General features: G+C 43.8%; 1 protein-coding gene across 2 annotated transcripts in view; it reads right to left on the reverse strand.

Moving 5' to 3' along the window:
- Positions 1-209: 209 nt before the first annotated feature.
- FBXO16 (F-box protein 16) overlaps positions 210-25,218 on the reverse strand; it is a 61,336-nt gene continuing 36,327 nt past the window's right edge. For both annotated transcript variants that reach the window (XM_025394408.1, XM_025394407.1), the window contains 4 exons: positions 23,673-23,905; positions 18,607-18,709; positions 1,177-1,202; positions 210-539 (listed from right to left, as the gene is read on the reverse strand). In XM_025394408.1, the coding sequence (XP_025250193.1) occupies positions 530-539; positions 1,177-1,202; positions 18,607-18,709; positions 23,673-23,905 (372 nt within the window). In that variant the 3' untranslated portion in view covers positions 210-529. The remainder of the gene's footprint in view (positions 540-1,176; positions 1,203-18,606; positions 18,710-23,672; positions 23,906-25,218) is intronic.

Raw genomic sequence — 25,218 nt, forward strand, 5'->3', positions numbered from 1 at the left:
GGTTCTTGGTCTCTGGTGCAGCCCTAGCAAATTAAGATACCACGGTAAACAGCCCCTCCATTCAACTGCTCATGCAGCCTTGGGAATGAGCCTGTATCCTTCTGGGACCTGCCTCACCCACCTGGTACTACCAGTGGTGCCGTTATATGTCCCATCACCAACCTCATGATATCTATCATCATGTTTCTACATCCGTAAATCTGTCCACATTTATGCCATGAATTCCTTTTTACTGAAATACTGTAGGACTCACTACCACAATAAGTACTTAAGCTGAAAGTTTCTAATAGGAGCCAAGTAAATTCAGCTCTCCACTGTGCAAAGCATCTTGTCATTTCTATAATAGAAGTCTTTCTATGTTGTTCAGTCCGCTTTGGCTCTGGAACCTGGATGAGTCATGCCTGGGGCCCAGGGTGCCTCTGAAGATGCTGCATGAGAATTTCAGCTGTGGTGGCAGTGGCTGGGAGTCCCACTGACTCAGGAGGAGGCCAGGCGAGATGAGCTGGAACTTTTAGGGGAGAGCTGGAACTTAGGGACATCTAGAAAGGAAAAAGGAATCATGAAAGCGAGAGTTATTAAAACACCAAGGGAGCTATCTAGTTAAACTTATTTTTAACGACATAAAACAATTTTATAAAAGTATAGGGCTAACTGGGATTTATTGAGATTTCCCAACTTCACTTCCCTCTGCCCCCATGCAGTCTTCACCCTGAGCTACAAATAATACGGTCTTTAGCGTCCAAAGTGCTCTCACATTATTTCATCTGAACCTCAAGATCACATGCAGTAGAGAGGATAGTATTAATAAGTTTCATTTTGCAGATAAGTGAAACTGAGGAATTTGAGTGACAGTCCAAGTTCACACAGCTAAAAAGCGTCACAGCTGGAGCTAGAAACTTGGGATTTTTAGATGAGACTATTGGCATCATTTCCATATTTTAATTTTAAATATTTTTAAAAATAGATATTTTTTAGATATGAGGTCTCCCTATGTTGTCCAGGCTAGTCTTGAATTCTTTGATCCTCTTGCCTCTGCCTCCCAAAGTGCTGAGATTACCAGCGTGAGCCACCGTGCCCAGCCTGTTCCCATAATTTACACTCTCCATTAATCAATGCATGCGCTTGATCTCTCTAAAAAGGCAAATGTCACAGGTTGACATCACAACCAAAACTCACAGTGGGAAGGGATTTCTCCTCGACATCTGGCCGTGAGCAGGAAAGCGAAGAGAATGGAGAGAGGAAAAGAAAGAAATAATCCGAGTTGAGCTTGAAGGGAGAGAGAGTGAGGCACTCTTTAAAGTTCGCCCTTATCTTGGTTCCAACTGTGCAAGGAGAGACCTAAGAGGATTGGGCTGAACACAGATACCGTAGCCTCCCCTGAGCACAATGCCCCCCCGTTACTCCATACTAAGCTGCCAAGTCACAGGAGTCTGGTCAGAGTCGTTGTTATCTCTCTAACACTGTGGCGGGTATGTTTGCAATACACAGGGTTTCCGTAAGTCTGGGAAAATCCTACTTTAGACTTTCATTGACTCAGCAATGACATCCACCGATGACAACTCCGTGGTCCTCCCCTCCAGCTAACGGGCTCCCTCTCATTCCACAAGGAAGCTCCACACCTGCCTGAAGTGCTCTCTGTAGTCCTCCCGTAAGTCTAACCGGTCCTTCCAGGCCTGCCTTCCTGCAAGAAGCTTGCGTGTCTCCATCCACAGGATGTTTACAGCAGGTGGATTCCCGAAGCCTTTATTATCGACTTCTCTGGCTTCGTGTTGAACATATGCTCTAAAGCATTAGTACTCACTTCTAAGTGTAATTCTTTGTCCCCCAGTGAGACTGCAAACTCTCTGAAAGCAAAACTGAAATCTGTATTTTATTTTTGAGACAGGGTCTCACTCGGTCTCCCAGGCTGGAGTTCAGTGGCACAATCATAGCTCACTGCAGCCTTGACCTCCTGGGCTCAAGCAATCCTCCCATGTCAGCCTCCCGAGTAGCTGGGACCACAGATGTACACCACGATGCCTGGCTAAATTTTTTACATTTTTTTTTTTTAGAGATGAGGGTCTCCCTATGTTGCCTAGGCTGGTCCTGAACTCCTGAACTCAAGCAATCCTCCTGCTTTGGCCTCCCGAAGTGCTGGGATTACACGCCCACTGTGCCCAGCCAAAGCTGGAAGCTTACACTTCATTGAATCGACAGGTGTCTGCCTATAGTAGATGCAGACATGTTTGTTGATTTTTTCTGGGAAAGACGGGGCAAAACTGGGGTTAAAGTAGCAAGTTGTCAGCATCAAAAAGGAAAAGGGGGAAGAGATGGGAGTAAATAATCTTCCCTCGTTTGAAGTGTTTGGTGTTGATTAAGATCCCTGTAGTGGAAGCATTTTCATTGTTGTTTCAAGATCAGCATGAGGTAAGAAAATAAACAGGAAGGTTCCTCTATGCTCTTTTAGTAACAATGAAGATAAAATAATACCTGTTGAATGGCCAGGTGCAGTAGCTCATACGTGTAATCCCAGCACTTTGGGAGGCCGAGGCGGGCGGATCACCTGAGATCAGGAGTTTGAGACCAGCCTGGCCAACATGGTCTAGTAGAAACCCTGTCTCTACTAAAAACGAAAAAAATTAGCTGGGCATGGTGGTGGGTGCCTGTAATCCCAGCTACTCAGGAGACTGAGGCAGGAGAATCTTTTGAACCTGGGGGATGGAGGTCACAGCAAGCAAGACCACGCCATTGCACTCCAGCCTGGGGAACAAGAGTGAAACTCCATCTCAAAAAATATAAATAAATAAAATAAAATAATACCTGTTGAATGAAGAAAAAGCCTAGCTCTCTGTGATACAAGAATGGGCTAGTCACATCTCACCTGTAAGAGTTTCAAATTTAATCCTATTACCGAGTAATGCTTATCTGTCACTGCATTTGCAGAACCCCTTTCTCCTGAGTCCCCGGGCAGTTCACAGGTCCAGGCAGGCTCCTCACAGCCCTCCCATTTCACCATGGCAGGTCCCAGGGCTTCCCCTGCTCTCCTCTCCTCTTGGTAGCTGTCACCACCCATCCAGACTATGGCATTTCTCTTCCCTCCAAGATGGGCTCAAGGAAGATGGTCTCCTTCCGGCCACCATTTCTTGTGGTCCCGGAACACAAGCTCACAGACCCTCTTCATTTTGAGACTTTCATGTCCATTATTACAAGAGAAAAGACAAGATTTAAGGGAGAAAACATGGGGAAGTTCTATAAAAGGGTAAAAATCTTACAGTTCTCGATCCTGCTCTATAGCACCGGACTATCTGGTTGAAATGATAACTAGAAGTTTCTTCTATACCAATGTTGGGGTCTCCCAAACCTTTTCTTTCCTTCTGATCTTTTCCCCTGGCTGTGAATCCACCCCCACCTTCTTCCCCCAGAAAGGTCCGTCTTCACAGCACATAGACTTCACAGCAAGAAGCACCTTAGCGGGATAACTCAGGCCGAGTTTCACATGGTTTAACTTCTGAGCACCTCGAGACACAGCAAGGCACATTTCACGACACCTCTATTCTCCGTGAGAATCTTCCCTAAAGGGCATTTTCCTATGGCTCCTCAGGGATTATTTTTGCTTGTCTCTTTGAAAATAATTAAGCTTGTTTATTTTTTGAATAGGTTACTTTTCTACATAGTTCAATATTCAAAAGGTACAAAAGCATTCAGCGAAAAATCTGCTCCCACCTCATCCTTGAGCCTCCTAATTCCCTTTCTCAAAGTTACCAGGGTTGTGTTTTTTTGTTTTTCTGTTTTGTTTTTTGTTTTGTCTACTTCCAGTGATATTGTGTATGCATGTGAGCAAATGTAGACATAAAATGCAAATGTACCATCCCACTCTCCTTTTTAACACAATTGGTAGCACGCTGTGAACACCACTGCTGTTTGCTCACTATATATGTGAGACTATGTATGGAGTGTGTGTGTGTGTGTGTGTGTGTGTCTGTGTGTGTGTGACTGTTACAAATCAATACACGAGGCCGGGTGTAGTGGCTCACGCTTGTAATCCCAGCACTTTGGGAGGTCGAGGTGGGCGGATCACCTGAAGTCAGGAGTTCGAGACCAGCCTGGCCAACATGGTGAAACCCCATCCCTACTAAAAATACAAAAATTAGCTGGGCGTGGTGGTGGGCACCTGTAATCCCAGCTACTCAGGAGGCTGAGGCAGGAGAATCGCTTGAACCTGGGAGGCGGAGGTTGCAGTGAGCTGAGATCGCACCACTGCACTCCAGCCTGGGCAACGGAGTGAGACTCCATCTCAAAACAAAACAAAATAACAACAACAACAACAACAAAAAACCCAAATCAATACACGAAGAACTTCCCTAGTCTTTCAATGGCTGTAGAGCAGATGAACCATACCAATAGATTATTTGGGCCATTTTCAACGTCCTGCTCCTACAAACGACGCCAACATGAATGATCCTTTATGATTGTGCAGGCCCCTCCGCTTTTTGGTAGGTGGACGTTGCCAATGGCCATGCCATCTATCAGCATTCCTAGTGCTGCCCTGGAACACCATCGTAAGAATATTCCGGCCAGGCATGGTGGCTCACGCCTGTAATCCCAGCACTTTGGGAGGCCAAGGTGGGCGGATCACCTAAGGTCAGGCTTTGGAGACCAACCTGGCAAACATAGTGAAACCCCATCTGTACTAAAAATGCCAAAAAAATTAGCTAGCCATGGTGGTGCACTCCTGTAATCCCAGCTACTTGGGAGGCTGAGATGGGAGAATCACTTGAACTCGGGAGGCGGAGGTTGCAGTGAGCTGAGACCGCACCACTGCACTCCAGCCTGGGCAACACAGTGAGACTTTGTCAAAAACAAAAACAAAAACAAAAGCAAAAACAAAACAAAACAAAAAAACACAACAACAACAACAAAAGAATTTTCCAATCCCCCATCTGTCCCTATAAAGAGGGATGGGATCAGGTAATTCAAAGATATTTTTCTCATTAGTTGAGCTTTCTGTTCTTTTTCTAGAGGTATTTACACAATATCCTGATGTGCCGTTATTGTGTCTTTAAAGGGAAGGAAATAGAAGAGAAATGCAAGGCAATGTGTTTGGCATTGGAATTCGCCAGGGTTCTGTTCTTGGCCTGCTTCCTGGCCAATCAGTGCCTGAATCTTCCATGGCTGGATGTGTTTCTGTCGCCCTGCTATTCCCCTGGGCTCCGGGCCCATCTATTCAGACCTCTTCTGAACTCGTATACTTGTGGTCCCTGAGGTACCTCCAACCTGACATTTCCCACTAGGTTTCCAGTCCCACTGGGGAGAGGCAAGAACCTTAATACAACTGCCCGCCCCAGATTCCTGGGACTTTTCCCTTGCTGGGCCAGAAGCTCTCCCTTGTAGCCTGGAAGTTCTCGAGGGCAGGGGCTGTTATCTTATGATTATCTCCCTAGGGCTAGTTCAGTGCCTGTAAAATCCTTGTTCATTAATGATACACATACCAATGCTTCCTTCTTCTTTCTCATCTCAGGGCAATGGCTGAAACCACCTTGCAAGTGAACTTTAGATGGGGATAGAAAATCCCTATTTTCAGACTGGATGTCATTTTACTGGGCGCAGAGAAATGGGTGAGAATGCCAAGAGGCTACTGAGGGTGAGGGGCCCAAGAAAGACAAGGGTCCCACAGGAGGCTAAGGCCCAAGAAGAGGTAGAAACAGGAACAGCCTGTGTATACTAGCTTGTCTACAGACCTGTGTTTTTCACTCCTTGATTGATTTTTTTTTTCTTTTCTTTTCTTTCTTTCTTTTTTTTTTTCTTGAGATGGAGTCTCACTCTGGTGCCCAGGCTGGAGTGCAGTGGCGCAATCTCAGCTTACTGCAACCTCTGCCTCCTGGGCTCAAGCTATTCTTCTGCCTCAGCCTCCTGAGTAGCTGGGATTACATGCGCCTGCCACCACGTGGCAAATTAGCCCAGCTAATTTTTGTATTTTTGGTAGAGACAGGGTTTCACCATGTTGGCCAGGCTGGTCTTGAACTCCTGACCTCAGGTGATTCGCCCACCTTGGCCTCCCAAAGTGCTGGGATTACAGGTGTGAGCCACTGCACCCAGCCCCTGATTGATTTTTTTGTTTGTTCTCCATTCATGTTATTTGCAGATATCTGCAAATGATCACTGATGCAAACAATACCACTGGATCAACCCGAGGATCAGTGAAGTGAACACATTAAGTAAAGAAGTATGTGGATACGGAAAATAGATAAATATAGTAACAACAATGACAGCACCTGCTTTGTGCCAGTCCCTCTTCTAGGAATAGCAATGACGGTAATAACTGCAAATACCTGACAGCCAGGCATTGTGCTAACATGCATTTATTAATTCATTTCTTCTTCACCACAAGCCTGTGATGTGGTAAAGAATCTTACCACATCTTCACTTTTTGTGACAGTCTTCACTTTGTAGAAGATTCACCTCCTCCCTTTAAAAAAATCTCCATCTCAACGTTTTATGATGATTCCCAGTTGAGTAGTCGATGCAGGATTTTTCTTGGCCCCTTTGCCAGACTTGCAGCAGGGGCACCCTGTCTACTCAGCCTGCTGTGCTCAGCCCCTTGCGGGAGGGAGCATGCGAGTGAGTGAGTGCGGAACCCAGTCGGCCACTCTAAGCGCCAACACAGGAGCAAGCTCCATGTGCAGGGCCTGCAGCCAGGCCAGGCATGTTACCTCAAGGGAACGTGGTGGCTCCTGGACAAGGGTGCCCACGACCCTGAAGCCCCAGAGGGGGCATCAGTGTGCTGATTAGCTCTTTTAGTTCCGTTGTCCATAGCCCAATGGATGGCAGTATATTAGCACTCATTGGCCCCTGCGCCTGTTGCGTGGGGCAGCTGCCCTCCACTAGTGAGGGCAAAAGGCCAGTGTGGCAGCCTTTTTGGGTACCCACACTCGGTGGATCCTAAGCTCTTGTCCAGCATCCAAGAAGAATGAGGTCAGGCTGACAATAAAGGGTGATGAGGGCAGATTTTTTTTTTTTTTTTTTTTTTTTGAGACAGAGTTTCACTCTTTCTGCCCAGGCTGGAGTGCAATGGTGTGATCCTGGCTCACCGCAAACTCTGCCTCCCAGGTTCAAATGATTCTCCTGCCTCAGCCTCCCGAGTAGCTGGGATTACAGTCACCTGCCACCACATCCAGCTAATTCTTTTGTATGTGTTTTTAGTAGAGATGGGGTTTCACCATGTCGGCAAGGCTGGTCTTGAACTCCTGACCTCAGGTGATCTGCCTGCCTTGGCCTACCAAAGTGCTGGGATTATAGGTGTGAGCCACCGTGCCTGGCCTGAGGGCAGATCATTTTATTGAGGACAGAGCAGCTCTCAGCGGAGAGGGGATGCAGAGGGGTGAGGAGGTTCCCCACCCCCACAGTTGGGTGGTTTCTCTCTCCCCATGTGGCTGGGTCAGGGCTTTTTATGGACTCAGAATGGGGAGTGCATGCTGATTGGTTTGTGAGTACACAAAAAAGGTTAAAGCAGAGACACCATTCAAAGGTGGGCACAACAGTGTAGAAAACCAATTAGAAAAGGGTAGGTACATGTAAAATAGGTGAAGGCTGGGGATCAATGAGGGGAAAGCACGCCAAACGGGAAGACAGATTCTCAGTAGGTCTGTGGATTTGACTCGTAGCATGGCTTTCAGGCTTTCGACTGTCTACGGGTTGGTGGTGGGATTCCACCAGGGATCCACCCCTATCTGCCCAGGCATTTGGCTGCCTCCTGCTGCTATCAGAGTGATGTGGTAATATTGTATATAAATATGGATTATTGTGTTTGAAAAACATAAAATCAGAAGTTATTGGTTTTAGCAGTGCAAGCACAGTTTAAACTTACCCCTGTAAATTGCCTAAAGCACAGGTTGGGGGCTGAGGTCATGGGTAGAGACAAAGCCTCTGAGTGCAGAGGAGATGGTTGAGGAGGTCCTCCCCGGGGGGGCCTTCCTCTAAGAAGAAGGACTAAGAGGCTGATGCTAGTCCCAGTCCCAGCTTCATCCGGTTGAGAGGATGCTTAATCCTCAGGATGGAGTTGCTTCAAGGACTTTCCATCTAGGAATTCTGGAGAAGGACCCCTGCTGTCTCCTGTCTGATCAGGAGCCCAGAAAGCTGCTCAGTCCTGTCTGGACACCTTCCAGAGGGCCCCCGATTTGGCCAACACCTATAAGCAAAACATTCCCTTTCACTCCCAGCGTTTGCTTCTGGCGGAAATAAAGGCAAGGTGTTAGAAAGAAATAACCAACGCAGTTTTAAAGAATCCATAGGCCTGGCTTTATGTTTATCTTTTAAGTAACCTTGGGGTAATATTTTTAGCTGCAGAGGAAGGCTAAGCAACTTGAGCCAGTGTTTTGAAATTTAAATCCAAGACTATGTGACTATATCTTTCATGCTTCCAAGTAGGTGAAATAGGCCATAAGGTCTGAGTGGTTGGTTGTTAGTAATCATTGTGAACTAATATTTCAAAACATCTGTGTCTTACAAAATCGACTTCCAGTGTAATTTGTGGTAAAGTACCATATTACTAAACACACACCACACACACACACACACACACACACACGGTACATACATATATCTTATTTTATGTTATTTATATATATATTTATAAATATATAAATATATAAATTTATATATATATATATATATTTAAGAGAGGGTCTCACTGTCACCCAGGCTGAAGTGCAGTGGTGCAATCATAACTCACTGCAGTCTCAACCTCTGAGGCTCAACCAATCCCCCCAACCTGAGCCTCCCCAGTAGCTGGGACCACAGGTGTGTACCACCATACCTAGCTAACTTTCATTTTTTGTAGAGACTGAGGGGGTCTCATTATGTTGCCCAGGCTGGTCTCAAACTCCTGGACTCAAGTGATCCCCCTGCCTCAGCCTCCCGAAGTGCTGGGATTATGGGCATAAGCTGCTGCATCCAGCCTACATACATATATATTAAACCCCAATGGTAAGAGTAACTAAAGCATGTTATAACAAATATGTATATAACTAATAATATTATATAAATCACAAACACAGTTCTCTTCTGGTAGGTCCTAAACAGAAGTTAATTTGTGTCAAATATTTTGTGTTAAAATAAAAACAAATAGCCATCTGGCATTGGTCTAAATGCTCAGTGAAGAGAGCAGGTAGAATCATTTCCATTGGAAATATCACAGTAATTTATTACGGATAGCCTGATGAAACGAGAGGCAACAAGACAGAACAAGTAAACTCAGCTCTCTTCCAGGCAAAGGAGAAATGCAAAGACTCCAAGTAGCGGGCTCGCCTGACAGTTGATTTTGCCCCCAGGATTCTTGCCAAGGAGGCTTTTTCATCTCTTAGGTATAAAAAATTAACAACAACCAAGATTGTAGTTCTCAGGCAGTGGAGTGCACATAGCATATAATTCATGGCACTGAGTTCAACACACATGTACTCTTCAGTCTAGGAATATGGAGTAAAAAACAAAACACTGGCTAGGTGCAGTGACCCACACCTGTCATCCCAGTGTTCAGGGAGGCATGGCGGGAGGATTGCTTTTGGCCAGGAGTTCAAGAACAGCCTGGGCAACATAGTGAGACCCTGTCTCTACAACAAATTGAAAAATTAGCCAGGTGTGGTGGCGTGCATCTGTATTCCTAGCTACTTGGGAGGCTAAGGCAGGAAGATCGCTTGAGCCCAGGAGGTCAAGGCTGCAGTGAGCTCTGATTGCACTGCTCCACTCCAGAATGGGCAACAGAGCGAGACTCTGTCTCTAAAAAAAGAAAAAGAAAAAACAAGGACCACCACAATGATGAGGAATACACACACAGGCACAAGGCTATATGGAGGCCATGCAGGAGCTGAAAATATATGGCTTACATTCCACATAGCTATTGATGCAACTGTTTCTTACACAGTGGAAACTGACTATAAGGGCCAGGTGTGGTGGCTCACATCTGTAATCCCAGCACTTTGGGAGGCTGAAGCAGGCAGATCGCTTGAGACCAGTAGCTCGAGACCAGCCTGGGCAACATGGAGAAACCCTGGCTCTACTAAAAGTACAAAAATTAGCCAGGCATGGTGGTGCACACCTGGAATCCCAGCTACTTGGGAGGCTAAGGCATGAGAATTGCTTGAACCTGGGAGGCGGAGGCTGCAGTGAGCCAAGATCGCACCACTGCATTCCAGCCTGAGCAACAGAGTGAGACTCTGTCTAAAAAATAAAGAAAAGAAAAGAAAAAACTGACTGTAAGGAAGAGAAAAGACAAAGGGGGGAAGAAGAAGATAAATGGGAAAGGTCAAGGAAAAAGCGAAAAGGAGACTCTTGTTCCATGGACCAGGGCCTCCCGCCAACGCTTTCTGGCTGCCTGGCAGGTCCCTCCTCCATCTATCTCTCAGCGGCAGCTCAGCATCAGATTTCTCTTGTCTTTCATTGTGGGCTCGGGTGATGGCTTAGTATGATTTTTACTGCTGTTACTACTACTATTACCACTACTGGCTTTGAGCTAGGTACTATGCTAAATGCTTTACATCCTTCTCCCAATTGAGTGACGTTAGTTAGTCTTGTTACTAACTCCATTTTACAGATAAGGAAAAAGAGGCTCAGAGAGGTCACACAACTTGGCCAAAATCACCAGACTACTAAAATAGTGGTACGATGGGCATTGAACCTAGGCTATTTGCATCCCAATCTGTGTCCTTAGAAAGCAAAGTAGGCTGGGTGTGGTGGCTCATGCCCGTAATTCCAGCACTTTGGGAGGCTGAGGCAAATGGACTACTTGAGGTCAGGAGTTTGAGACCAGTCTGGCCAATACGGTGAAACCCCATCTCTACTAAAAGTACAAAAATCAGCCGGGCATGGTGGCAAGTGGCTGTAATCCAAGCTACTTGGGAGGCTGAGGCAGGAGAATTGTTTGAACCCAGGAGGCAGAGGTTGCAGTTAGCTGAGATGGCCCCACTGTACTCCAGCCTGGGCATAGAGTGAGACCCCGTCCTCCCCCCCAAAAAAAAAGAAAGAAAGAAAGAAAGAAAATAGAAAAATAATATGATACTGAATGACAGCACAAACACGTATTACATGCTTAATATAGACCTGGGATTTAGGTAGGTGTCATTATTCCCATTTTACAGACAAAGAAACTGAGGCTTAGAGAGGTTAAGTAACATCCGAAGTCATACTGTTTAGTACAAGAACCCAGGTCTGTCTGACTGCAAATCCCATATTCTTTCTTACTCCTCTTTCCAAATGGAATTCCCAGGAATGTCATTGGTTGAATGAAATAATTAAAAATATCTCCCACGGATATTTTTGGTTCTGCACATTCAAACCAGACAGACATTGTTATAGAATGAACACCTGGCATTGCAGAGTGGCTCATTCCTGTAATCCCAGCACTTTGGGAGGCTGAGGCAGGAGGATTGCTTGAGGCCAGGAATTTGGGACCAGCCCCGGCAAAATAGCGAGACCCTGTTTCTACAAAAAAATACCCCCCTAAAAAATCACAATTAGCCAGACTTGGTGGTGCACAGGTGCTGGCTACCTGTGACGCTGAGGTGGGAGGATCCCCTGAGCTCTGGGAGTTGTTGAGGCTGCAGTGAGCTGTGATCACACCACTGCACTCCAGCCTGAGTGACAGAGTGAGACCCGTCTCAAAAAAAAAAAAATTAATTTAAATTTTAAAAACCCCAAATACCTGAGGAGTGCATCAGAATTTGATAAGAAGTATATTAAAGACTGCCTGCAAGGAACCTTCTACAGAAACTGTTTTATAAATTCTTCTGTTTTGGTTCATTATACTTCCTAAAGTTCAAAGAAAAAGATTGGAAACAGAAAATAGTTTGTATTGGTTTAAAATTAGGATTCACGAATGTAATTTTTTTTATTTTATTACTACTATTTATTATTTATTTAAGTGCTCTGTCACCCAGGCTGGAATGCAGTGGCACAATCATGGCTCACTGCCCCCTTAACTTCCTGGGCTCAAGTGATCCTCCTACCTCAGCCTCCCAAGTGGCTGGGACTACAGGCATGCGACACCACGCCTGGCTAATTATTTTATTTTTTTTTGTAGAGACAGGGTCTCGCTATGTTGTCCAGGTTGGTCTCAAACTCCTGACCTCAAACCATCCTTCCACCTCAGCCTCCTGTGTCCCTGGGATTACCCAGCCACTGCACCCACCAAACTCTCATTTTATAAATGAGGAAACAAAGACTCAGGGGATTTGAGTGACTACTCATTAGTGGCAGAGTTGATACTAGAACTGGGGTTTCCTGATTCTTAAACCATTGTTCATTCCACAATATGATCCAGGAATCACTGTAGAGTATATTCCTGTTTTTTCTTTTCTTTTCTTTTTTTTCCTCTTTTGAGTGAAGGAAAAAAGGTGAGAAAGCCTGAAGAAGCACTTTTAAAAATCAGGACTCTAAGAGTAAAGTTATCCCTGGAAAGAGGTGAAGAAAGTAATTTCAGAGGCTGGAATTAGCAGAGGACAGAAAAAGATAAGGTCTAATCTAAGGCAATTAGAGTAAGCAGGCAATTAAAGACTTTTGTTACTTGTATTTAAGTGAATGCTCTGAAATGGCAGGTTTTTTGAAATCCATGGCTGAACCAGGACCTAGAAAGTGAGGACACCTAACTCCCAAGTAAAAGTTCAGTGTTAGACAAGAGGTATTTGTATTTATACTTGATAAAGGAAAAAACAAAGAAAAGAAACAAGATGTCAGCTAGGGTCCTCTTAGCCCAATTCCAGGGCCTCGGAAGTTCAAAGCCCATCTCCTTATTTTCTGTGAATTGTCCTAAGGAGTGTTCATTTTCTTAGCTTTCTAGACTTCTAAGATCTTGCTTCCATGTGTAAATGGAGTAGAATTTGCTGCAGAGATGGAGGCAGGTATTTACATCCCAGTAACGGCAAACAGGTTTAATTGGAACAGGTGGTATCTAATACTGTTCCTACCTCTCTCCCCTACCTAATCTTGGCTTCTCTCCTCCTCCTCCTCCTACCTCTTTCCGCCCTACTCCCGCTCCTCCTCCTCCTCCTCTTCCCTTCCAGGAGCAGAAACAACAAATTCTTCCTCTAATCTCTAGTCGAGCAGGTTTTCCCTGTCTCTGAAGGCCTAGAGTCTGCTGACATCCTTGCTCTCAAGGCCTCCTCCTTCCCTATGAGTTTAGTAGTCTCTCCCTCAAGAAGACAGCTCCTTTCTTCCCTAAGAATTACATGGAACTGCTGTTAAAATTTAAAATATAGGGCTGGGCACAGTGGCTCATGCCTGTAATCCTAGCACTTTGGGAGGCCAAGGTGGGTGGATCACCTGAGGTCAGGAATGTGAGACCAGCCTGGCCAACATGGCGAAATCCCGTCTCTACTAAAAATACAAAACTTAGCTGAGCGTGGTGGCAGGTGCCTGTAGTCCCAGCAACTCGGGAGGCTGAGGCAGGAGAATCACTTGAACCTGGGAGGTGGAGGTTGCAGTGAGCCGAGATTGCGCCATTGCGCTCCAGCCTAGGCAACAAGAGCGAAACTCTGTCTCAAAAAAAAAAAAAAAAAAAAAATTAAAAAATATATATATTGTATGTCTTTACACAAGGTTGAAAATCTTTGAAGTTTAATGAAGATGGTATCTGACTACTGTGGAGTTTTTATATATATATATATGTATATATACATATATATACACACACACTGTGGAATTTATATATATACACACACATATATATACACACACATATATATATAAACTCCACAGTATGTGTGTGTATGTGTGTATGTGTGTATATATATATATATTTTTTTTTTTGAGACAGTCTTGCTCTGTCACCCAGGCTGGAGTGCAGTGGTGTGATCTCGGCCTCCCAAGTAGCTGGGATTACAGGCATGCACCACCATGCCTAATTTTTGTATTTTTAGTAGAGATGGGGTTTCACCATGTTGACCAGGCCAGTCTCCATCTCCTGACTTTGTGATCCGCCCTCCTCGGCCTCTCAAAGTGTTGGGATTACAGGCATGAGCCACTGTGCCCGGCCGGAGTTTATATTTTTAATTGCTTTGTTTTATATGGAATCTTGTTCTCATAACTAATTGTAATGGGAGTGTCTTGACATTTACATAATTTTCATAAGGAGCCTTCAAAACTGTAAAGGATTAGCAATCAGGTCTAAGCTTTATTCCCATCCTTTCTTTTTTTTGAGACAGAGTCTTGCTCTGTCACCCTGGCTGGAGCACAATGGTGCGATCTCAAGTCACTGTAACCTCTGCCTCCTGGGTTCAAGTGATTCTCTTGCCCCAGCCTCCCAAGTAGCTAAGATTACAGGTGCCCACCACCACACCCAGCTAATTTTTGTATTTTTAGTAGAGACGGGGTTTCACCAGGTTGGCCACCTGACCTCAGGTGATCCTCCTGCTTCAGCCTCCCAAAGTTCTGGGATTACACGTGTAAGCCACCTTGCCCAGCCCATCGTTCATCAATCATTCACCCCAAAAAATGGTTAGACTAAGTGGTTCTAAGGCAGCACTTGGGGTCCGCTTTAGAATCAAAAGCAGAAGAGCAAATCAGGTACACTTGCAAGGGGGCGGGCTTTGAAAACTCAAACTCATCGAATAGGAAACATGACAAGCTCACCGCAACATGTGGAAGATGTGAAACCGTTTCCCCAAGTATGGTTCTGTTTTTGGAGAGAGCACTCACATCTGTAGGCTTAAGTAATGATACGCGAAAAGGGAGGCTGGTGTCAGTGATCTGAGAGCCACATCCCCAGAGAGATGAACTAAGGAATATTACCTGTACTTTTTTTTTTTTTTAAGATAGGGACTTACTCTGTCACCCAGACTGGAGTGCAGTGGTGAGATCATGGCTCACTACAGCTTCAAACTCCCGGGCTCAAGTGATCCTCCCACCTCAGCCTCCAGAGTAGCTGGAACTACAGGTGCATGCCCCTGCCATGCCTAGCTAATTCAAAAACGTTTTATTGTAGAGATGGGATCTTGCTGTGTTGCCCAGGCTGGTCTCAAACTCCTGGCCTCAATTATTCTCCCATCTCAGCCTCCCAAAGTGCTGGGATGACAGGTATGAGCCACTGCCCCCCGGCCACGTGTCCTCTTTTATTCTCCCATTATCTTCTCTCTTCCTGCCCTTTCCATTTAACAAAGCCTCTTTCCTGATAATAGGAGCGAGGAATCTTCAAGTGTTCAGGTCTCAGGTAACCTCCTAGGTTTGAGGGTCAGGGTTTGGGGGTATGTCACTTTCGTCTTTGTCTTTAGAAGGTGCTCCCCTAAGTTTGTCCTGCTCACCCACTTCTCTAGGTCCTCCTGAAATCTTCCTCCATAAACCTGTCTAAATGATGGGGGAACTTTCTGTCAGAGGTGTTTGAACCAGAGCAACTCCATCTTGAAGGGGGGCTGGGTAAAATGAGGCTGAAACCTACTGGGCTGCATTCCCAGATGGTTAAGGCATTCTAAGTCACAGAATGAGATAGGCGGTCAGCACAAGATACAGGTCATAAAGACCTTAATGATAAAACACGTTGCAATAAAAAAGCCGGCCAAAACCTACCAAAACCAAGATGGCGACATGAGTGACCTGTGGTCATCCTCACTGCTACACTCCCATTAGCGCCATGACAGTTTACAAATGCCATGGCAACGTCAGAAAATTATCCTATATGGTCTAAAAGGGGGAGGCATGAATAATCCACTCCTTGTTTAGCATATAATCGAGAAATAGCCATAAAAATCGGCAACCAGCAGCCCTCGGAGCTGCTCTATGGGGTAGCCATTCTTTTATTTCTTTACTTTCTTACGAAACTTGCTTTCACTTTACGAACTTGCACAAGATCCAAGAACTCTCTTTTGGGGTCTAGATCCAGACCCCTTTCTGGTAACATTCATGTATCAAATGAATACATGATTTTCTGCACTGGAATCACACCTGGGCTATGTCTGGCGTAACAAATTCACTCTATGGCTGCAGTTACCAGAGTTTTACCCTCACTTTCCTTTGTTCCCCTGATTGGATTTCCTCAGTACCCATTTCCTCTTCTCTTCTTCTTCTTCTTCTTTTTTTTTTTTTTTTTGAGACGTAGTCTCGCTCTGTCACCCAGGCTGGAGTGCAGTAGTGTGATTTTGGCTCACTGCAACCTCCGCCTCCCGGGTTCAAGCAATTCTCCTGCCTCAGCCTCCTGAGTAGCTGGGACTACAGGCGCGCGCCACCACGCCTGGCTAATTTTTTTTTTTTGTATTTTTAGTAGAGACAGGGTTTCACCGTGTTAGCCAGGATGCTCTCAATCTCCTGACCTTGTGATCCGCCCACCTTGGCCTCCCAAAGTGCTGGGATTACAGGCATGAGCCACCATGCCCGGCCTATTTCTTCATTTTCACAATCATCTTGCATCACTTAGGAGGCCGATGAGGGCGAACTACTATCCTGTGGAGAGGAGAACTGAGTCACACCCGCCTTGTATCCCAAACAGCCAAGCTTGTCTTTGGCAAGCTCATCACCGGCATGAGTCATATATCACAGCATACTTTTTGGGGGATTTAATGATGCCTTATACTCTTTATCAAAACTACAAAACATAAATAGTGATTATAATTAGTATATTTACAAAAAAACACAAGAATAGACAGACACACTTAAGAGCCCCGTTCACGAAGCGCTAATTCTTCCATCATTGCTTAACGTACTCTGGTTTCCCTTTCAGCCTTAATTAGTACAACTTCTTAACTTTTTAATTTATAATGAATGCTTTCACTTAAGCAAGCCCTGCTAGTGTTTGACAGATGGTTAATGTCAAAAGCCCATGGGGATGGCTTAGCTTTGGGTTTTGTGTTTTCGAAGCAGGAGAAATGTCTGACTGTGCTGATAATTTCTCAGCATGCATCACCATCCATTTTTATTGTCCTTCAAATTCCCCATTCTCCCTTGGACTTCTCTTCCACTCCTTGCCTATCACGGCCTGGAGACCAGGCAGAAGCACGCCATAATGGCTCATGTGATAAGCCTCATAAAGTTATTTTTCTCAGTTAATGGCTTCACTGACAATTTTACTGCTTTGCTCTAAGCTCCCCCATTCCCTTGGGCATCAGTACACATGTCTATGATAAGCCTCATCCAGCCCAACAAAACTGGCCCTACAGAATTCAGATGGCCCTGTTTAAAGAAGCTCATCTCTCTCTCTGCTTTTTTTTTTTTTTGCAACATAACACTTGAAAGTACATTTAAACAGAAAGTAATAGAGCTTTAAAGCAGAGCTATAAAAGTGATTTATTCCTGAGTACGTACTTTTTCCTCTCCCAGCTGACATCCATTTTATATTAATTTTCCTTGAGTGTGTATCTTCATCTCTTTTCTAAATCCTTACTACTATATATGAACTTTTAATTTCACCCTTAGTCCTTTCTACTTCGTGCCAAAGACTTGCATAATGTGCTGAAAGATCCACAGGGCTTCGGAGCCACGATTTGGGAAACTGCTATGCAGTGATAATGCTCCCTAGTCACAATTACTGGCTTTATTAGGTAGTCAATTCGCTGTTTTTTAATTAGGAAAGGAAAAGTTCTTAATTCATGTTTTCCAAAGTTACTTTAAATGCATTTTCCTTTTTTTTCTTTTCTTTTCTTTTCTTTTTTTTTTTTTTTTGAGACAGTCTCACTATGTTGCTCAGCCTGGAGTGCAGTGGTGCGATCTTGGCTGACTATAACCTCTGCCTCCTAGGTTCAAGCCATCCTCCCGCTTCCCCCGCACCCACCACAGGCATGTGCCACCACACCCAGCTAATTTTTGTATTGTTAGTGGAGACAGGGTTTTGCCGTGTTGCCCAGACTGCACTCAAATTCCTGACCTCAAGTGATCCTCCTGCCTCAGTCTCCCAAAGTACTGGGATTAAAGGCATGAGCCACCATGCCTGGCCTAAATGCACTTAGATCAGGGGAACCTTCCTTCACTTAGAGATAGCAATTTCTGATAGCACCTCCCCCTGCCCCAAAGGACTCGGCAGAAAAAAGAACCACTGATAAAAAAAAAAAAAAAAACTTCCCTTGGCCAGGAACGGTGGCTCATGCCTGTAATCCCAGCACTTTGGGAGGCTGAGGCAGGTGGATTACCCGAGGTCAGCAGTTGGAGACCAGTTTGGCCAACATGGAGAAACTCCATCTCTACTAAAAATACAAAAATTAGCTTGGCATGGTGGAGGCACCTGTAATCCCAGCTACTTGGGAGGCTGAGGCAGGAGAATCACTTGAACCCAGGAGGCGGAGGTTGCAGTGAGTCGAAATCACGCCATTGCACTCCAGCCAGGGAAACAAGTGCAAGACTCTGTCTTAAACAAACAAACAAACAAACAAAAATACTCCCCTTATATCATACAGTTTTCAAAGCAATTTCATACACATCAGTTCATCCAGTCTTTTTTTTTTTTTTTTTTTTTAAACAGATGAGAAAACAGAGGCTCCGAGAGATTAAATAAAGTGTATCTTCAAGGTCATGGCTTCTCTGTCTGTCAGTGTCAGAAACCCGAATTTAATCACCACTCCATGATTCTGATTAAATAAACGAATTCAATTTTGCAAATAGGATTAGAGATCTGGAGATTTTCATTAATGTTATGGTGACGAATCTTTTATAAACAATACTTACCATTGATTGTGCTTTTCTTAGCCTAGTTCTGTCCTGCAACTTATTTTTCTTATCATGTGACTGTCGGCTGAAATCTGGGGTCATTTCGTTTCTTTTTTTTCTTCTGTAAATTGGAAAGCAGTGGGGAAATTACAAAGTATCTTTTTAACACTCGGTGGTTTGCATAGCTATTTGTCTGTTTGAGTTTGTTGTTGCCGTGATTTAAAAGATTGTCTCCACTTAACTGGAAATAAGCCAAATATCTATCAATAGAGAACTAGTTGAATCAACTCTGGCATCTCCACACAATGCAGTACTATGAGCTGCAAAAGGAAGGTAGGATGTTTCTATATTCAACTGTAGAAGGATCTCCAGGATATACTGTTACATGAAGAAAGAAGGGTGGATGAGACGGTATGTACTGTGTGCTGCCATTCATTTCAAGAAGGTATTAAGATCTCTGCCTCTACATATTGTGCATATATATTTACTTGTACTTTTTAAAATGGAAGGATTATGGCCAGGTGGGGTGGCTCACGCCTGTAATCCCAGCACTTTGGGAGGCCAAGGCGGGTGGATCACCTGAGGTCAGGAGTTCGAGACTAGCCTGGCCAACATGGTGAAACCCCATCTCTACTAAAAATACAAAAATTAGCCAGGCGTGGTGGCACACACCTCTAGTCCCAGCTACTTGGGAGGCTGAAGCAGGAGAATCACTCGAACCCAGGAAGCAGAGGTTGCAGTGAGCCGAGATCGTACCACTGTACTTCAGCCTGGGTGACAGAGTGAGACTCCATCTCAAAAAAAAAATAAATAAATAAATAAAATGGAAAGATCAAACCATAAAATGAAAAACAGTTACCTACAAGTAGGATTCCCATGTGAACTGATCAAAAACAGGGAATGTGAACTGGGCACGGTGACTCATGTCCGTAACCCCAGCTCTTTGGAAAGCGAGGGGGAAGGATAACTTGAGTGCAGGAGTTTGAGACCCACCTGGGCAACACGGTGAGACCCTATCTCTACAAAAAATTAAAAAATTTAGCTGGGCATGGTGGTGCATGCCTGTAGTTTCAATGACTCAGAAGGCTAAGGTGGGAGGATCGCCTGAGCCCTGGAGGTCCAGGCTGCAGTTAGCCATGACTACGCTACTGTGCTCTAGCCTGGGCAACAGAGACCCTAAATCAAACAAAAAAGAAAAAAGAAAGAAAAGAAAAAAAAGGAACAAGTAATACGGAGGAACAGGGACCAAAAGTTAGATTTCTCCAAGTATAGCTTATTTTGTATATTTAATTTTGGAACCATCTAAATTTTTCTCAAAATCATAAAATAAAATGAACTGAAAAATATCTAAAATCTGAAAAGCAAAATGAAACATATATATTATCTATTGAGTTGGTGGCATTACTACACACAAAGGAGTTACTTCATGTGAGTTTAATGCAGTAATTTGTCTGAATATTCTTGATAGAATATATCTGAGAGATAAAAACACAGACAGGGAAGTCAAACTGTTTTCAGTAATCACATCATTTGATTTAATATTAGCATTTGTTTTCTAAAACTCCTGTATATATTAGGATAAAGTAAGGATCCTCCAACCACAGCCCACAGGCTCAAGCCAGTCTGCCACCTGTTTCTGTAAGTAAAGTTTTATTGGAACATAGTCATGCTTATTTCTTGCACATCGTCTATTACTATATTCAGGCTACAATGGCAGAGTTGAGCAGCTGTGACAGAGACCATATGCCCTGCAAAGACTAAAATATTTCCTGCCTTGCCATTTACAGGAAAAGTTTGCCTGATGTAATAGATCTAGGCGATGAGTATCCATGGCTACCAACACAAGAGAGACAACCAGAAATGATGGGCGTTGTGACGGAAGTACATATCCCTGTTCAGTATATACATAAGCCTCTAGGTCTGACTCTCAGTATAGCCAGGTACAGGGGACAGAAGAACCTGTTAAAATGCATGTGGGCAGTGCAATCAACAAAATCCAGAATGTGAGAAGCTCTCCAGGATAAATGGTCTGATAGCTATAACAAATAAATTGCAAGGAAAAAAAAAAAAAAAAAAAGGACAGAGGGGAAATCTATGGAGAAAACAAAAGAAAAGAAAATGCTGAAGTGACATGTAGATCAAATGCATGTATATTGCTATGTAGGCTTCTGTTTTTTTTTTTTTTTTCTTGAGACAAGGTCTTGCTCCATCACCCAGGCTGAAGTGCAGTGGCACAACCATGGCTCACTGCAGCCTCCACTTCCTGGGCTCAAGCAATCTTCCCATTTCAACCTCCTGAGTAGCTGGGACTACGGGCATGCACCATCACATTTGGCAAATTTTATTTTATTTTTATAGAGACAGGTTCTTGCTATGTTGCCCAGGCCGGTCTCAAACTCCTAGACTCAGATGATATTTCTGCCTCAGCCACCGAAAGTTCTGGGATTACAGGTATTTGCCACCACACCCGGCCTATCTTTTTGGGAGTTCACTCCAACCTCTCAGCTCAGCTCCCTTGGCCCAATAAAGAAGGGTGATATGGGCCAGGCGCAATGGCTCATGCCTGTAATCCCAGCACTTTGGGAGGCTGAGGTGTGCGGAGCAAGAGGTCAGGAGTTTGAGACCAGCCTGGCCAACATGGTGAAACCCCGTCCCTACTAAAAATACGAAAATTAGCTGGGTGTGGTGGTGTGCACCTGTAATCCCAGCTACTAGGGAGGCTGAAGCAGGAGAATGGCTTGAACCCAGGAGGCAGAGGTTGCAGTGAGCCGAGATCATGCCACTGCACTCCAGTCTGGGTGACAGAGCAAGACTCTGTCTCAAAAAAAAAAAAAAAGAAAAAACAAAAAAGAAGGGTGATTTGCATAAATGTCCAAAAAGAAGATCAAAATTGGGGGACTCCCACTTTCTGGTTTTAAAATTTATTACAGAGCTACAATAATCAAAACAGTGTCATACTGGTGTAAAGACCAACATAGAGAACAATAGAATAGAATAAGGAGCCCAGAGTTAAAACCCTCACATATATGGTCTATTGACTTTCATCTAAGACTATTCAGTGGGGCAAAGGACAGTCTTTTCAACAATGGTGCTGGGGAAACGGGATATCTACATGCAAAACAATGAGGTTGGACCCCAACTTTATACTATATGCAAAAATTAACTCAAAATGGATCAAAGACCTCAACCGCGGAACTAAAACACAAAACTCTTAGAAGAAAATGTACAGGAAAATTGCCATGACATTGGATTTGGCAATGATTTCTTGGATATGACACCAAAAATTTAGACAAATTGGACTTCATCAAAATTGAAAACTTTTGTGCCCTAAAAGATACTATCAAGAGAGTGAAAAGTCTGGGGTGTCAGGTCTACTTGGGGAAATGAGCTTCAGGGTTGCTCCGTTTCATTTGTTTAATCTTTGCACTATCTCTTGATTTTTCTGTCACCAACCTGACTCCAGCTCAGTCTCTCCGGCTTGCTCCATTCCCAGGACTCTGATCTCAATTATGTGCCTCTGAAATTGGACCTCTGTGGAGTAATACCTCAGCCTTTCTTGTACCTGTGTGCTGGTTCATACTGGGCTGGCGCTGTCCATCATGCCAGCAGTAGGCACCAAAACTTATGAAGACCTAACCACTAGCCAGGCATGGTGGCTCATGCCTGTAATCCCAGCACTTTGGGAGGGCGAGGTGAGAGGTTCACTTGAGTCTGATCACTTCAGTCTGGGAGTTAGAGACCAGCCTGGGCAACATAATGAGATCCCATTCTACAAAAAATAAAAAAAAATTAACTTCTTTATAAAGGCCTAAATCCTTGACAAATCCAATCCAATGGTCCTTGATTTGTGTTTAATTCATCTAGAAGTGAAAGGTAATGCCCTTTTACTAAGGGAAACATTTAAGCAAGAAAGAGGCACCTCCATCCCTGCACTCACCCAGCCTTCTTCTTTCAAGTATAATATTTTAATAAACAACAAAGGAGCTCCACCAGGAAACCTCAAAGATCCAAGGCTGTTTCACATATTCCACATCTTTGGGGAGAGCTGAAGAGTCACTTTCAGCTTAAGATATTGTACTAGAGCCCTATTGGCTCCTGACAGGATGTTTCTAGGTTTGAAAGATACTCATGAAGAGATTTCTGGTGTGTTTGTCAAAGAACCAAAAATATTTTTTCTTTGTTTTCTTTCTCTCTTTCTATCTCTCTATCTCTCCCTCTCTCTTTTTTTTTTTTTTTTTTTTTGAGATAGGGTCTAGCTGTGTTGCCCAGGCTCGTCTCAAACTTCTAGGTTCGAGTGATCCTCCTGCCTCGGCCTCCCAAAGTGCTAGGATTACAGACACATGCCACCTTACCCAGCTTTACTTTCAGAATTAATTTATAATTGTATATACATACATACATACATATATATATATAGAAAATACAATCAGTAAATCTAATGAGTGTCAGGTTTCTTACCATCAGAAAAGGGAGGTACAAATACAGAAAGAATAACGGCTAGAATGAACCCTTTGGTGCTGGATTGCAATTTCATATTAAAATATTAGAAGAGGCCAGGCACAGTGGCTCATGCCTGTGATCCCAGCACTTTGGGAGGCCGAGGCATGTGGATCACCTGAGGTCAGGAGTTCAAGACCAACCTGGTCAACATGGCGAAACCCTTGTCTCTACTAAAAATACAAAAATTAGCTGGGCATGGTAGCAGCCGCCTGTAGTCCCAGCTACTTGGGAGGCTGAAGCAGGAAAATCACTTGAATCTGGGAGGTGGAGGTTGCAGTGAGCTGAGATTGCGCCACTGCACTCCAGCCTGGGCGAGCGTCAGAGACTATGTCTCAAAAAAAAAAAAAAAAAAAAATTAGAAGAAGCAATGTTAAATCATTACTATTACAAAATGCAAACATACTGTAACCAATAGAGCAAATTTGCTAGTAATGGTTAGTATCCTGTTCTATTACTTTTTGCTTCTATGTACTGAAAAGCTTTTGTATTTCACAGTAAGTTCTATTTTCATCTCTTCATATACTGAAATGCCAATAAATTATTTCTAAAAACAAAGACGTTGAGAAGAGCATGGAGCTTCTTACCCTTGCCAGACAGTCTCCAAGGGGTCACAGTTGTCTAGGTAATTAAAACGAATGATATCTGTTGGATGCTTATCAGAAGATCGCCAGGGTGGAAGTGCTTTCTGCCCTGAGTTATTCTTCTTTCTTAAAGAGGAAGAGGACCGAAAAGCTGATAAAGGGGACTGTTTTTCCTCTGGAGAATTGCTTGTAACTAGTTGAACATCAGCGATTACAAATCCATCCTTTGGGGGTGTCTAGAAGAAGAAAGTTAATTATGTTCTCAAAACACCATAATACGCTGGGTGTGGTAGCTCACGTCCATAATCCCAGCACTTTGGGAGGCCAAGGCAGGCGGATCACCTGAGGTCAGGAGTTCGAGACCAGCCTGGCCAACATGGTAAACCCCATCTCTACTAAAAATACAAAAATTAGCTGGGCATGGTGGCGAGTGCCTGTAGTCCCAGCTATTCGCGAGGCTGAGGCAGGAGAATCACTTGGACCTGGAAGGCAGAGGTTGCAGTGAGCCAAGATCGTGCCATTGCACTTCAGGCTGGGTGACAAGAGCGAGACTCCATCTCAAAAAACAAACAAACAAAAAAACAAAACCACACCCTATAATAACAACAACAACAATAAAACAAAGAATATATTGAACGTCCTATACCATTACCATGGTGACAATGATTATAGCAGCCACCACTCCAGGAGTACTTGCCATGTTGCAGGCACTGTCTCAGGCAGTTTTCATGCATTATATTGTTTAACCTTCACAATAACTCTATAAGGTAATCATTACTACTTCTGTTTTGCAGAAGAGGAAATAGAATATAGAACAAACTAATTAATTTGCCCACTACTACAAAAGTAGTAAGTTGGAGGGCCAGAATTTGAATACAGAACTGTCTTGCTTCAAGCCCATATATAAGACCTCCCTATCCTACTCTTCTACCATACCATTGTCTAGTTTGTCACAACTGCAGCTAATTTATTCATAAAAAGTACACATTCCCCCAAAAAAGTACTCCAGCTCTCATGACCTCTAACACATAGAAACAACTTATAGAAACAACTTTGAGTTGTAGAGACGTAGACTAGAAATTTTATCAATTATCAAAACCTCAACCACTCCCAAAGAATACTTCTGCTTTAATCTCCAAAACTGAAAGCCTGTCTCGTGTCTGTGAAATTCATAATGTTTTTATGTGGTTGTAGCCTAAGGAAAGTACTATTGGTAAGTTGAGAAGCCACTAAGGGCTTAATTTTTGTTCATTAAGAGATTAAGGAAGCTTTGCTTGGTAAATCACTTTGCTTCCATTGTTGGTGAGAATCAAGAAATTCCTCAGTTCCTCCAAGCATAATCAGTTAGTTTCTCATCCTTGTTTCAACAGCTCTTTGTATACAATTCTATTGGATAACGCTTTAGTACTCAGTGTTGTAATTATTTATTTTTCTATGTCCTGGGCTACGAGACTAGTCTGTGAAAGCAGGGCTGGGGTCTTTCTATGTTTAGCACCTAGCTCACAACAGTGTTTAATAAATATTTATTCAGGCTGGGCGTGATGGCTCA

The sequence above is a fragment of the Theropithecus gelada genome, chromosome 8, assembly GCF_003255815.1.
Source record: "Theropithecus gelada isolate Dixy chromosome 8, Tgel_1.0, whole genome shotgun sequence".
In the NCBI taxonomy this organism is placed as follows: domain Eukaryota; kingdom Metazoa; phylum Chordata; class Mammalia; order Primates; family Cercopithecidae; genus Theropithecus; species Theropithecus gelada.